Genomic DNA, 10,318 nt, shown 5'->3' with positions numbered 1-10,318 from the left:
CGTGGTAGGGATTTTCAGGGGCTGGGATCCGTCCGAATAATTGCATTTTTTACTGTTTATTGCTATTTATTGTTTATTGCATTATTGGAGGATAGTCATGTTGAAGGATCAACTTTTTCCCTCTCTGGGGGAGTCATCACTTTGTCGTTAGTGAGAGGGCCTAGTAGCCTAAAATCCGGGGAGCGATGCCGGCGGCAGCGTAGCTACCACCGACAAGGAATTATTGCTTGTCTCTGATAGCTACACGTACGCCGGTAAGTTCTTGAAGCGATTAAGGCGAAGCTAAGAAGACTCCTATGCGGCCGCAAAGAGCGGCACTTCTTCATGTTCCAAAAAGCATTCACCAACATGCTCGGCGAGCGTGACCTTTTAAGTGCTACTTCAAAACTCACACTGAATCTGAAGGGAGAAACAGTTCGAAAAAGAGACCACGAGAGAAAAGACCCTTAAAACTCATTTGACCTTCACATATTCTACTAATAACATAAGAGTATAAAGAACTATTTATAGAGCAACTCGAAGAAGAACTCAACCACATAAAGGCAATAATCCGCTTGAATCCAGATCAAAGATATGTGGAACTTGTTGATCACATTATGTTTTTATTGGTGTTTAATCGATAACATTATTTCGAGTAAGGATTAGTACATATTTCTATAAAATTTTAAATGCCGTCCCGCCTTTGAAACATTTCTGTTTCACTTCTACTGGGTGTGACCAAGACATCGAGCTTCAAATGGACAATATTTCACTCAAATCTAAGTAAAAGCTGATCCTAACAAGTACACGCAGTCAGGAAAATAAATCAGAATAAGCAATGATAATATAATCAAAGGGTGCTACTCGTTACAACAAAATGTACAGTAAAGCAAAGTATTATACTTTTAAAACCAGATCCCAAAGCGTCTCAGTAATTTGTTCTGGTGTCAAATTTTCGCGATTTAGTTTAAATGCCACTGGTCCCTTCTTCTCAACGGCTGAAATATTGTTAAGGATGGAAATCAAATCTCAACACTGTTGCAGCATTTTGGCCATAAACAGCTTTTTAAAAAAGGATACTTCCACATATTCTTTTGGTTGAATGGACAAAGTTAATATTGCTTATCAGTTTATAGGCTAATATTTCATCCCTGAAATGTGAATGTTATCTTAACTTTGATGGAACAACCCAGGTATACCATATAAACCTGTTAAGCCTCAGATCCCCTTTCCGCTTCGAAATTGCCTCAATTCGTTTCCTTAGATCATCAATATTTTTCTGATAAGTCAGACATTCAGACTTCTTTAAGGCCTCAGTGTCTCTAATTGTCTTAACTGCACTTTCTGCCAGTTCCAGGTCCGCTACAGATGAATGTATCCGCTGAACAATAGCTTCTTGTTCCTTTTCTTCTGTGACTAATGTGTCCTCGGTCTGAGCTTCATCTAATAAAAAACTTTGGTTCAACAGCGTCCGACTAAGAAAAAGTAAAAAAGTGTTAGGTACCTAGCTGTTTCTTCCGATCTGCTAGTTCGCAATAAGCGTGCTCCGAATTGATCATGAACTGGAAAAATTGGTTGCAGGCTTGAGTACAACAATCCGAAAGAGCTGAAACCGATTGTGAAGCACAATCTATTGAAATAGATGTTTTCATATTCAAACTGGCTGTTTACCAAAAGCCAACGGCAAAACAAACGTCAACTTTATATAACCTTATTTCTGCCTCCAAATGAATGTGTGGCATATTTTCCTGAACAACCCCAATATTAAAAGAAGAAGTAGATCGCATCAGAGACAAGTCTTGGCTCTGATTTAGTGATGTTAACCTGCATTTTTTGACAAGTCTCCACCTAACAGTAAACAAAAAAATAGTGCTGAACTAGAGACAATTAATTGTCTCTCACTGAGCCGCAATCATAGGTAAACACGAGTGACCACAATGTCACGATCTCCAACACATAGAAGCGCCTCTAGGAAGCCGTCTCGGAGCTACAGGTCAAGAAGCAGATCCAGACAGTCCAAATATGAGCGTAGCTCTAGTAGACATGATAAAATCAATACAAGGTAGGATCATGATACAATGAACAAAAGTTACATACATGTATTCATTGTATCACGAAGGGGGATGTTCTGTGTTAACTAAGTCTTGTTCTATGATCATGTTTAGTAGATACGAAAAGTCCAGCCAGTCAAGCCGAACTCGCTATCCAGAAGAAGACAAGTCCATCAAATCTGAAAGGAAGAATGGGGAGTACGGCGCCATCAGAGGGTCCAAAAAGTTTCTGAACCAAGAAGATGATTTCATGGAGCACCGAAGGCAGGAAAGAGAGATTTTGGGAATGACAGAGTCTACTATTTGGGCGGCCTCGCCGTTAAGAGAACAGGATGCATCTCTACCTACAGACAGCGATAACGAGAAATCAAAATCAGCCTCAACGTCGCAGCAAAAAGACAAGAAGGGAAAGCACAAAAAGGAAAAGAAACACAAGAAAAGCAAGAAGACCAAAAAGAAACACAAGAAGTCAAAGAAAAAGTCCTCGAGCTCAGACAGTTCGGGTTCGGATGAGGAGTGGGTTGAAAAGTCGTCAGATGATCACATTAAACTCAAAAGAAATTCCTCAGATTCAGAGTCTGAGGAGGAAGATTCCACATTGGGCCCCACGCAAAAGCCCCTCACCACGTTGACCCACAAGGAGATGGGCAAGGCGCTGCTGCCAGGAGAAGGAGCTGCTATGGCCGCCTTTGTGGCCGAGGGCAAACGCATTCCCAGGCGAGGAGAAATCGGTCTCACTTCCAATGAAATTGCCTCATTTGAGAAAGTAGGGTACGTGATGTCCGGGTCCAGGCACCGAAGAATGGAGGCTGTACGTATAAGGAAGGAGAACCAAATCTATTCGGCCGATGAGAAGCGTGCTCTGGCCATGTTCAGCAAGGAGGAGCGACAGAAGCGAGAGAATCTTATTTTAGGCCAATTTAAAGATATGATCAAACAAAAGCTAGCTGATAAGAATAAGTAATTGTGTATTATATCTGTTTCAGGCATTTAGGAATTTTATTTGCTCCTGTTTTCTAACAACAGCAGCCGTTGGCGAAGAGAATAATATTTATTTTAATTTCTCTAGGGTTCGGGCTCTTCTGATTGACAGTGAAATGCACAAAATATCCCCCAAGGGGGTATGTTCTGTGGTGAAATGTTGAGGTTAATGATCGAGGAAGTTAGTCACAGATTACAGAGTAACCTCTGTGATCTGTGAAGTTAGTTTGGTTATGTTTGGTTGTCATATAAATGTTTTGTTAGTTTCCTGTGATGTGCTAAAATCCTCCTTGCGGTACTCTAAAGCGCTTTCCTTGAAATAAAGGGATTTGATTTGAAGCAACAAAAGCGTTCTCACAAGATTCAGGAGTTCCTACAGCTAAAATAGATACAAAGCCATTATGAAAGACATGAAGAACAAGTCTTCGGGGTCCACCGATGCCAATCTAACTGAAGAGTCCGGCGATGAGTGTGTAGGTATTAGGGCTTTTGGTTGATGCCTGTTTTGATACCAAGCTTTGATACACAAGGATGAAACATCAAGCATTGGAAGCACTTCAACCACTGACAACACGTCGAGGAGTGCAACCCCAACCAGCAGATCTCGCAAAGGCAAGCCTGGTAAAAAGAGGCTTTCTAACTCGCAGAAGATCATTAAGCCCATTTACAAGTACATGTAAGTCAATTTGTAGGTATATAAACATCGTTTTACTGGAGTGTGTTTCCGCAGGTGCAGCATAAAAGAAGATCATGGGCAGCCGCTCTTTGGAGCCCAGTTTAACCACCACCTTAAAGAGGGGCAACCGTTAATCTTTGCTGCAGTGGGGAGCAATCGAGTAACGATTTACGAATGTCCCGAAGCCGGTGGCATCAAGCTGGTGCAGTGCTATGCAGATCCTGATGTAAGAATCAAACCTTCGTGAAGTGTCTGTGCAAAATGCTTCTCTTCTGTTCCATTTTAGCTCGATGAGAACTTCTATACTTGTGCCTGGTCTTACGATGAGGAGTCAGGAAAGCCCCTTTTAGCAGTTGCTGGAGCAAGGGGTTTGGAACGAGTTATTTAGAATTGTCCGTTAACCATTTGAAACCTTCTTAGGCGTGATCAGGATTCTTAATCCGTTGACTATGAGCTGCAACAAGCACTACATAGGCCATGGACATGCCATAAATGAGCTGAAATTTCACCCCAAAGATCCGAACTTGCTGCTCTCAGTTTCCAAAGACCATTCCTTAAGGTAGAAAGAGATCGAAGGCAAAAATCTGTTGTTAATTTGTGCCTTGAGTTTAGATTGTGGAATATCAAGAGCGACGTTTGCATAGCCATCTTTGGCGGAGTGGAGGGCCATCGAGATGAAGTATTGAGCGCCGTAAGTGCAACCGGGGCTGTTTTATTGCAAATTTTACTTACCCGTGCTCGTTTCCCAAGGATTTTGATTTGCTCGGCAATAGAATCATGTCCTGCGGTATGGACCACTCTTTGAAACTGTGGCTGCTGGACAAGGACTATATGAGAGAAGCGATTAAACAGTCGTATAACTGGAATTCGAATAGAAACTCCAGGCCGTTTGACACGCTGAAGGAGCATTTCCCTGATTTTTCTACTCGGGACATTCACCGGTTGGTACAAGTAGATCAGCCAATGAGTTGCAGCTGCAGAAAGCGAATTGTATTGTTGCAGGAACTACGTGGACTGCGTAAAATGGTTTGGAGACTTTGTGCTTAGTAAGTCCTGCGAAAACTGCATAATTTGCTGGAAACCGGGCCGGCTGGAGGACGAACAGCTTCGCAAGGGAGAAACCACCTCCACCATCATCCACAAATTCGAATACAAAGAGTGCGAAATCTGGTTTGTAAGGTTTGCAATGGATTTTTGGCAAAAGGTTCCCATAAAAGTATTAATTGCAATTCCAGTTTTAACAAGTGAATTCCAGATTTTAGCCCTGGGAAATCAAACGGGAAAAGTGTTTGTTTGGGACCTGGATGTGACCGATCCTGCCCAAGCCAAATGCTACACTTTGCAACACCCCCGATGCACAACCGCAATCAGACAGACAACGGTGAGTCGAAATGCGAAGGTGCTTTTGTACGTTTGTGATGATGGTACAGTTTGGAGGTGGGATAAAATTGCCTAGCGAATTCCATACAGTTTTACCGGACTGAAGGGTGTTGTTATCATACCCAGACCAATCTACTATAAGTCTGTTTTTTATTAAATGGAGATTCTGCTCTGAGAATGGTTTATTGCTCTAAAATAATAGCAATGTAAAGCAACCGGCTGGAAAATCGCCCCCAGGCTCAGGGTCAAAGCAACAAACTTGGCTGAATTTAACAGGAACTACGTACATACTTTCCAGCAACAGGATCACGTCTCATCCTTATCACTTTTTCCCTTAAATGACCCAATCAACTTTCTCTCTTCTTTAATGATCCTGACTTTCGGGTTGCTGGGCCCAGCAAACTTGGCATTTGTTTTGCCCTTCTCTATCGGCATGTACACTTCAAACACCCTGTAATACTTGAGGATGTTTCCTAAAATATCGGCTTCCATCGCATCTTTGATTCTTCCCAAGTTCGTACAACTTACTGACTAAATCCTCTGAAAGTTTATGTTCTTCGGCAATCTGCTTCACATTGTGGACCTTTGGGTCGCCCTGATGATACGAAACGAATTTCAGAACCTGCCGTAAAGTGGTTTTACCCACCGGGATCCTGTCTGGCTCCTTATGGCCGAACAGAAACTCCTCGGGCTGTTGTCTGTCCTGTGGCAGTGGCCTCGTTGGGTCTATTCTCTTGGGCGGTTCTATCGGAATCTAAAATTTATTGGAATCCTGATTTTAAGCAATGAAAGTAGCTTGTTTAGCCGGTGCTTACATCCGTTGACTGCACGTACACGTCTTTCAGATGCCGGTCCAAAACCTCATTTTTCTTCAGGCTCTCTTCAAAGACCTCCGGGTAGTCTAAAAACGCAAGAAGTCAGCTCGATCAAGAGCCGTGGTAGTGATAAAAACCTTTTTTCATCCTCTGCAGGTCGAGTTCGTCTTTGACATGTCGAGGAGCTGGTTTTTTGTCGGGCAAACTAATGAATTTGTGCGCTCTACTCTCCAAATTGAAGTCACGGAACGGGTGCTTCAGTTTGGATATCATCAGCCCCATGCCGTTCTTTGCTGTCTTTAAAAATTTTATAACATTTACAGAAGAGGTTATGGCACAGATCTCAGGGGTCCACTCTGTTGGTTATACATTGAAATTAACGATCGGTAACACAGAAGATTTCTTTACCAACTTTTCCCGACGGGAGATTTGAATTCGGTGGAAAATCCCTGAAATTGTGGGGTTAAGTTTAAATGAAAATGTCAACAAGTCTACAAGTGTAAACTAATAAATAAGATTAATAAAAGGCAAATAATTGCAAGGTTTAGCATGGTCTTATATCGAGTGCTTTTGAATGTGAACGTGTTACTAACGGTGTCTGTGAGTGTGGCAGCTGTATTGGGTGACTATTTAATCACCATCTGTAACAGCCCCCTGGTCAAAGCCCTATGTGATAACATTACTCACGCTCTTATTGGGGGGCTCGCATGGACCATTTACTACTTAAACCGGGCTAAAACACTTGAGGAATCCGATCAGCGGCATGGGGCCCTCGAAGTGCTTGCCTGCACCTTTTTATCATCGGTGATCGATTTGGACCACTTTATAGCCGCGAGGTCCACCTTATTAAAGGTAGTAACATTACATCAATCACCCATTGTCGTCTAGTCAACGATTTTTTCATAGAACGCCACAGCGTTGATGCAGAGACCCTTTCTGCACTGCTCCACCACCCCCCTGGTGCTGTTTTTGGTTCTTTTACTAGTCAGCCAAACATGGAAAGTCCCTGCTTTCAAGCAGGGGGCTTTGATAGGGCTCACCGCTTTTGCCACCCATCATATCAGAGACGCCGCTAGAAGGGGCCTCTGGCTGTACCCTTTTGGAAGCACTGCCCCTATTCCATACTGGCTCTATATTGCGCTGTGTGCTTTAGTGCCTTATGTGGTTATATTTCTGGACAAATCGCTTAAACAGCAGCAACGAGTGATGACCAATGATGGCTACTCGCATGTTGTCTAGGTTTGATGATGTGAGTGTGCATTTTGATAGTTTTAAATAGTGTTCCTATTGACACTGTTTGTTCCCCCATGTTAGGAGCTTCTTGGTTTCAGAAGAAGTAAATTAAACTACATTCATACTTTTGCAAGAACCACTATCTTATTCAATAATCCATAAAAGCAAAAACAAAATATCACAGGTTGTCTATTAGCTAGAATCGATAAAAAACTCAATGATTTAACAAAAAACCCTCTTCTTTCTTCCAAAAAAATCTCAGATTTTTTCGTGCTTTGAAATGGCCAATAGAAGAGGATTCTCTAACATTCACATACATCAAATAAATAATAAATCTAACAGATAAAAACAATATACGTAACCCAACGCGAATAGTTGGATGGTTCTTTAAATAAGATCTAACTACAAAAATATACAAAATATACATACTATGGGGGAATAAAGAACCCTTTCACCATCTTAAATAACGTCCAGAAACATATTCGCCTTTGCAGTAAGTCTAATCAGTCCAATCTATACGAAAGCCATCCCTTTCTTTCGCAAAACTTTCACGCTATTTCTGCCCTTCATTGGTTCGCATTTTTTATTTTTCTTTAGTAAAATCAGAACAATTAACATTTACGGAATATGAGTTTGCAGTTGATCTTTGGAATCCTACTGTAGTTAAGTACAGTTTTTGTCCACAACATTCCAAGTGACTTAATTCAAGAGAAAACAGAAAAAACCTAGAAAATTGTTAACATTTTCTAGATGGTTTGCTAAAATTAAAAACGGGCCGACTACCTTGATGCTCAAAAATGGCAAACAAAGCCTTGTTGGAAACGAGCCAAAGAAAAATAACGTTATTTTAAAACTTACCCAGTACTTTGTACTAAATTAATTCCATCTTAGGTCTAAATTATGATAAACACCGCTAATCAACAAGAAGTGCAATGAAACAATTGTTTAGGCCCAAAATCGTGCAGTCTAGACATTTCGAAAGGTTTTCACACGCCTTTTCAATGCTGATGGATGCTTTTTTTTTCCTCAGAGTATGGAAAACCTTGGAAATGCCAGCAACTGCCACAGCTATCTATAGTCAAGCTCTATTTGCTGGGTTGGCATAAGACAACCCAGCACATACTGCTGGATTATGGATAGTTTTTACTATCACGAGCAGTGGTCATTGCATGTTGCTGTTGAGTTGAATCGTTTGAGAATGGTACATCCTGCTTAAGGATATAGAGCTTGAGCTGAACTCTTAAGTGTAATAGAGGGTGCATCCTTAGACTAGATTTAAAAACAATGTTGCTAGGTATGTGCTACCTTGTTTTCAGAACAATATCGTTTTAACTGTATTATGGCAATAGTTTTTTGGCAAATTCTATATCGCTAGAGTAAAACATGCAGTTCCTTTGAGCATCCATTTTTACTCGTTCGCGTTTTAAGCTCGTTTCACGCGATTTCGGGTGGTTGGTTTTCACTTCATTATGAGTTTCTGTGTAATACTGATATAAAAATCAACTGAAAGCAGTTTTTGACCTAAAACAACGATCCTCTCGAAAGTGAGTTCCAATACTCGCAGTTTTGAGCAGTTTGCGTGTTGATAAAATGTGAAAATTCCAGTTTCTCAATCCCAAAGGCCCTTAGAAACATTAAAAGCAGTCCAACTAACTATGCTAACTGTTACCGGCTGCTGGATTTACTGTAACTGACTCAGTTTTCAGGTCAGCACTGTCCACTTTAGTGGGTGGAACTGCGTTGGTGTTTTGACCAGCTAGCAGGGCGGACAGCGCTTCAAGGGATTGCCTGACCTGCGAACATTTTTCATACTGAACTCTTTCTAAGGTAACACCCTCATTCCGTCTTACCTACCTTGGCAATCTGATCTAAATTATTATCTAAGAAATTATTGACCGCATCAGCCGATCTGGAATGGAGATGTGTTTGCCAATGTAAAAGATCACTATAAATGTCTTCAGACGTGGAGGCGAGCGAAGCCCCTTGCAACGATATGGAATATCTGGAAAACTGGCCTTAGTTTATGCCCTTTGGCGATGATTTTACGCAACTCACTTATTCTGAATTTTGTGTATCCTATACAACAGCACACCGGCGGAGAGGAACAGCAAAATCAGCAGGAGCGTCGTTGCCACTAGTATTAGGCTCTGCCTGGGCAGTTTGCGAAATTCCGCGATAGCGTCTTTTAAGGTGCGCACAAAGCCCTTGGAGCCTTTCCTCTCTAATAAAGAACCTGCGGAGAACGAATTAGCTAATTTGATTTGCCCTCGTTAGCTTGCAAGTACCGTCAGTTTGGTTTCGTACGCTCTCTTTCCGCATTCTGTCGAATTTGGCGCTGGCTAAAATATCGGGGCCGGATGGTATGGATTCCAGAGCCGGCGATTCTCTATCACTTTCGCCGGATTCCGATGAATCCTGATCAGGTTCCTGAAAGGGAATATTTCTACATAGTGGTACCTATCTTTTAAGTGGCATTTCTGGGGCAACTTACGGTTATTTCCGGCTCCGGAAGAGTTTCCTCGCTCTTGGCCTTTTCCCACACCGTCTTCATATAAGCCAGAGTGCTGTCTCGAGACATCAAGCTGCCGAATATGTGCTTGTCCTCACTGGTAGTGATTCCGACCGCGTTCGGGATAATTCGCGCAGTTTTCTCTTTAGTAATTTCTTCCACAGTCAGAATGGGGATCAGCAACTGCAAAAATCGCCTCATTCAAGTCAAGATGACATTTCTTTGGCCCTCCTGGTGCGATTCACTCACCTTGGTAACGTACCCGAAGACATTCGAATAGAAGGCGAAGTAGTTTTTGGTAATGTAGAGATGGCCCTGGAGCAGAATGTCCCCGATCAGAGCACAAGAGTAGTGATTGAGCACCTTTTCATCCTCCTCCACGTTGGGGAAGTGGCGAAGAAACTTCTTCTGCCGCGCCTTGGATGTGGTATGCACCTTGGGGTCTTTGGTGGCTTTCGGACTGGGGGGCTCCGCCAGTTGCCCTTGAGCGGTCATGGTTGGAGTGCTTGTACTTAAGAGTTTTAGATTTGTCCTAGAAAAGACCACCGCGATTATCATACAGGGTGATTCAAAATTGGCGTCATTCCTCCGGAGGAATAATAAAGGTAATGCGACCGTCATTATGGATTATAATATCTATGATCAAAAAATTAATGAACTTTTAAATGACAAAAGTTATTCAAAATTAAACAAA

General features: G+C 42.0%; 6 protein-coding genes across 9 annotated transcripts in view; 3 read left to right on the top strand and 3 right to left on the bottom strand.

Annotated features, from left to right (window-relative positions):
- Positions 1-811: 811 nt before the first annotated feature.
- On the bottom strand, positions 812-1,711 carry LOC109539199. The gene is made up of 4 exons (XM_019906811.2): positions 1,484-1,711; positions 1,188-1,422; positions 1,060-1,130; positions 812-977 (listed from the first exon to the last, which is right to left on the bottom strand). Exons 1-4 carry the CDS (start codon positions 1,629-1,631, stop codon positions 877-879), a joined length of 555 nt encoding a protein of 184 aa, XP_019762370.2. The 5' UTR covers positions 1,632-1,711; the 3' UTR covers positions 812-876.
- A 65-nt stretch (positions 1,712-1,776) lies between these two features.
- On the top strand, positions 1,777-3,019 carry LOC109539195 (NKAP family protein CG6066). 2 transcript variants are annotated; one of them, XM_019906807.2, is made up of 2 exons: positions 1,777-2,041; positions 2,148-3,019. In XM_019906807.2, the coding sequence occupies exons 1-2, from the start codon at positions 1,917-1,919 to the stop codon at positions 2,992-2,994; spliced, it is 972 nt and encodes a 323-aa protein (XP_019762366.2). In that variant the 5' UTR covers positions 1,777-1,916; the 3' UTR covers positions 2,995-3,019. The 2 variants fall into 2 exon arrangements, with proteins under 2 accessions (XP_019762366.2, XP_019762365.2); XM_019906806.2 differs by having other exon boundaries at positions 2,145-3,019.
- Positions 3,020-3,194: 175 nt separating this feature from the next.
- Positions 3,195-5,245, top strand: LOC109539193 (polycomb protein EED). The gene is made up of 9 exons (XM_019906803.2): positions 3,195-3,484; positions 3,542-3,687; positions 3,742-3,913; positions 3,974-4,055; positions 4,108-4,246; positions 4,300-4,378; positions 4,438-4,628; positions 4,690-4,891; positions 4,943-5,245. Exons 1-9 carry the CDS (start codon positions 3,413-3,415, stop codon positions 5,141-5,143), a joined length of 1,284 nt encoding a protein of 427 aa, XP_019762362.1. The 5' UTR covers positions 3,195-3,412; the 3' UTR covers positions 5,144-5,245.
- LOC109539198 (protein NDUFAF4 homolog) lies at positions 5,232-6,245 on the bottom strand. The gene is made up of 4 exons (XM_019906810.2): positions 6,020-6,245; positions 5,883-5,968; positions 5,596-5,821; positions 5,232-5,540 (listed from the first exon to the last, which is right to left on the bottom strand). The coding sequence occupies exons 1-4, from the start codon at positions 6,162-6,164 to the stop codon at positions 5,374-5,376; spliced, it is 624 nt and encodes a 207-aa protein (XP_019762369.2). The 5' UTR covers positions 6,165-6,245; the 3' UTR covers positions 5,232-5,373.
- Positions 6,246-6,321: 76 nt separating this feature from the next.
- Positions 6,322-10,318, top strand: part of LOC109539197 (transmembrane protein 267) — an 18,470-nt gene continuing 14,473 nt past the window's right edge. The window contains exons 1-2 of one of the 2 annotated variants that reach the window (XM_048668277.1): positions 6,322-6,734; positions 6,789-7,131. In XM_048668277.1, the coding sequence (XP_048524234.1) occupies positions 6,432-6,734; positions 6,789-7,121 (636 nt within the window). In that variant the 5' untranslated portion in view covers positions 6,322-6,431 and the 3' untranslated portion in view covers positions 7,122-7,131. Of the gene's footprint in view, positions 6,735-6,788; positions 7,252-10,318 lie in introns of those variants that run through there. The other variant, XM_019906809.2, reaches the window with a different exon arrangement.
- Positions 7,238-10,318, bottom strand: part of LOC109539192 (GRAM domain-containing protein 2B) — a 20,287-nt gene continuing 17,206 nt past the window's right edge. The window contains exons 7-12 of one of the 2 annotated variants that reach the window (XM_048668276.1): positions 9,874-10,156; positions 9,607-9,807; positions 9,401-9,542; positions 9,171-9,348; positions 8,966-9,117; positions 7,238-8,908 (exon numbers count right to left, since the gene is read on the bottom strand). In XM_048668276.1, coding sequence (XP_048524233.1) covers positions 8,892-8,908; positions 8,966-9,117; positions 9,171-9,348; positions 9,401-9,542; positions 9,607-9,807; positions 9,874-10,156 — 973 coding nt within the window. In that variant the 3' untranslated portion in view covers positions 7,238-8,891. The remainder of the gene's footprint in view (positions 8,909-8,965; positions 9,118-9,170; positions 9,349-9,400; positions 9,543-9,606; positions 9,808-9,873; positions 10,157-10,318) is intronic. The other variant, XM_048668275.1, reaches the window with a different exon arrangement.

Source organism: Dendroctonus ponderosae, unplaced genomic scaffold (genome assembly GCF_020466585.1).
Source record: "Dendroctonus ponderosae isolate FM_Combo_2020 unplaced genomic scaffold, Dpon_F_20191213v2 Dpon_F_20191213_7, whole genome shotgun sequence".
In the NCBI taxonomy this organism is placed as follows: domain Eukaryota; kingdom Metazoa; phylum Arthropoda; class Insecta; order Coleoptera; family Curculionidae; genus Dendroctonus; species Dendroctonus ponderosae.
This window is presented reverse-complemented; position numbering and strand designations above follow the sequence as displayed.

Coding starts and splice junctions, on each gene's coding strand:
- LOC109539195 (XM_019906806.2), top strand. CDS start 1,917: ATGTCACGATCTCCAACACATAGAAGCGCCTCTAGGAAGCCGTCTCGG. Junction 2,042..2,144: donor CATGATAAAATCAATACAAG/GTAGGATCATGA, acceptor GATCATGTTTAG/TAGATACGAAAAGTCCAGCC.
- LOC109539199 (XM_019906811.2), bottom strand. CDS start 1,631: ATGAAAACATCTATTTCAATAGATTGTGCTTCACAATCGGTTTCAGCT. Junction 1,423..1,483: donor AGATCGGAAGAAACAGCTAG/GTACCTAACACT, acceptor GTTTTTTATTAG/ATGAAGCTCAGACCGAGGAC. Junction 978..1,059: donor AACCAAAAGAATATGTGGAA/GTATCCTTTTTT, acceptor ACAATATTTCAG/CCGTTGAGAAGAAGGGACCA.
- LOC109539198 (XM_019906810.2), bottom strand. CDS start 6,164: ATGGGGCTGATGATATCCAAACTGAAGCACCCGTTCCGTGACTTCAAT. Junction 5,822..5,882: donor TGTACGTGCAGTCAACGGAT/GTAAGCACCGGC, acceptor AATAAATTTTAG/ATTCCGATAGAACCGCCCAA. Junction 5,541..5,595: donor ACTTTCAGAGGATTTAGTCA/GTAAGTTGTACG, acceptor CCGATATTTTAG/GAAACATCCTCAAGTATTAC.
- LOC109539193 (XM_019906803.2), top strand. CDS start 3,413: ATGAAAGACATGAAGAACAAGTCTTCGGGGTCCACCGATGCCAATCTA. Junction 3,688..3,741: donor AAGCCCATTTACAAGTACAT/GTAAGTCAATTT, acceptor GTGTTTCCGCAG/GTGCAGCATAAAAGAAGATC. Junction 4,629..4,689: donor TCTACTCGGGACATTCACCG/GTTGGTACAAGT, acceptor GTATTGTTGCAG/GAACTACGTGGACTGCGTAA.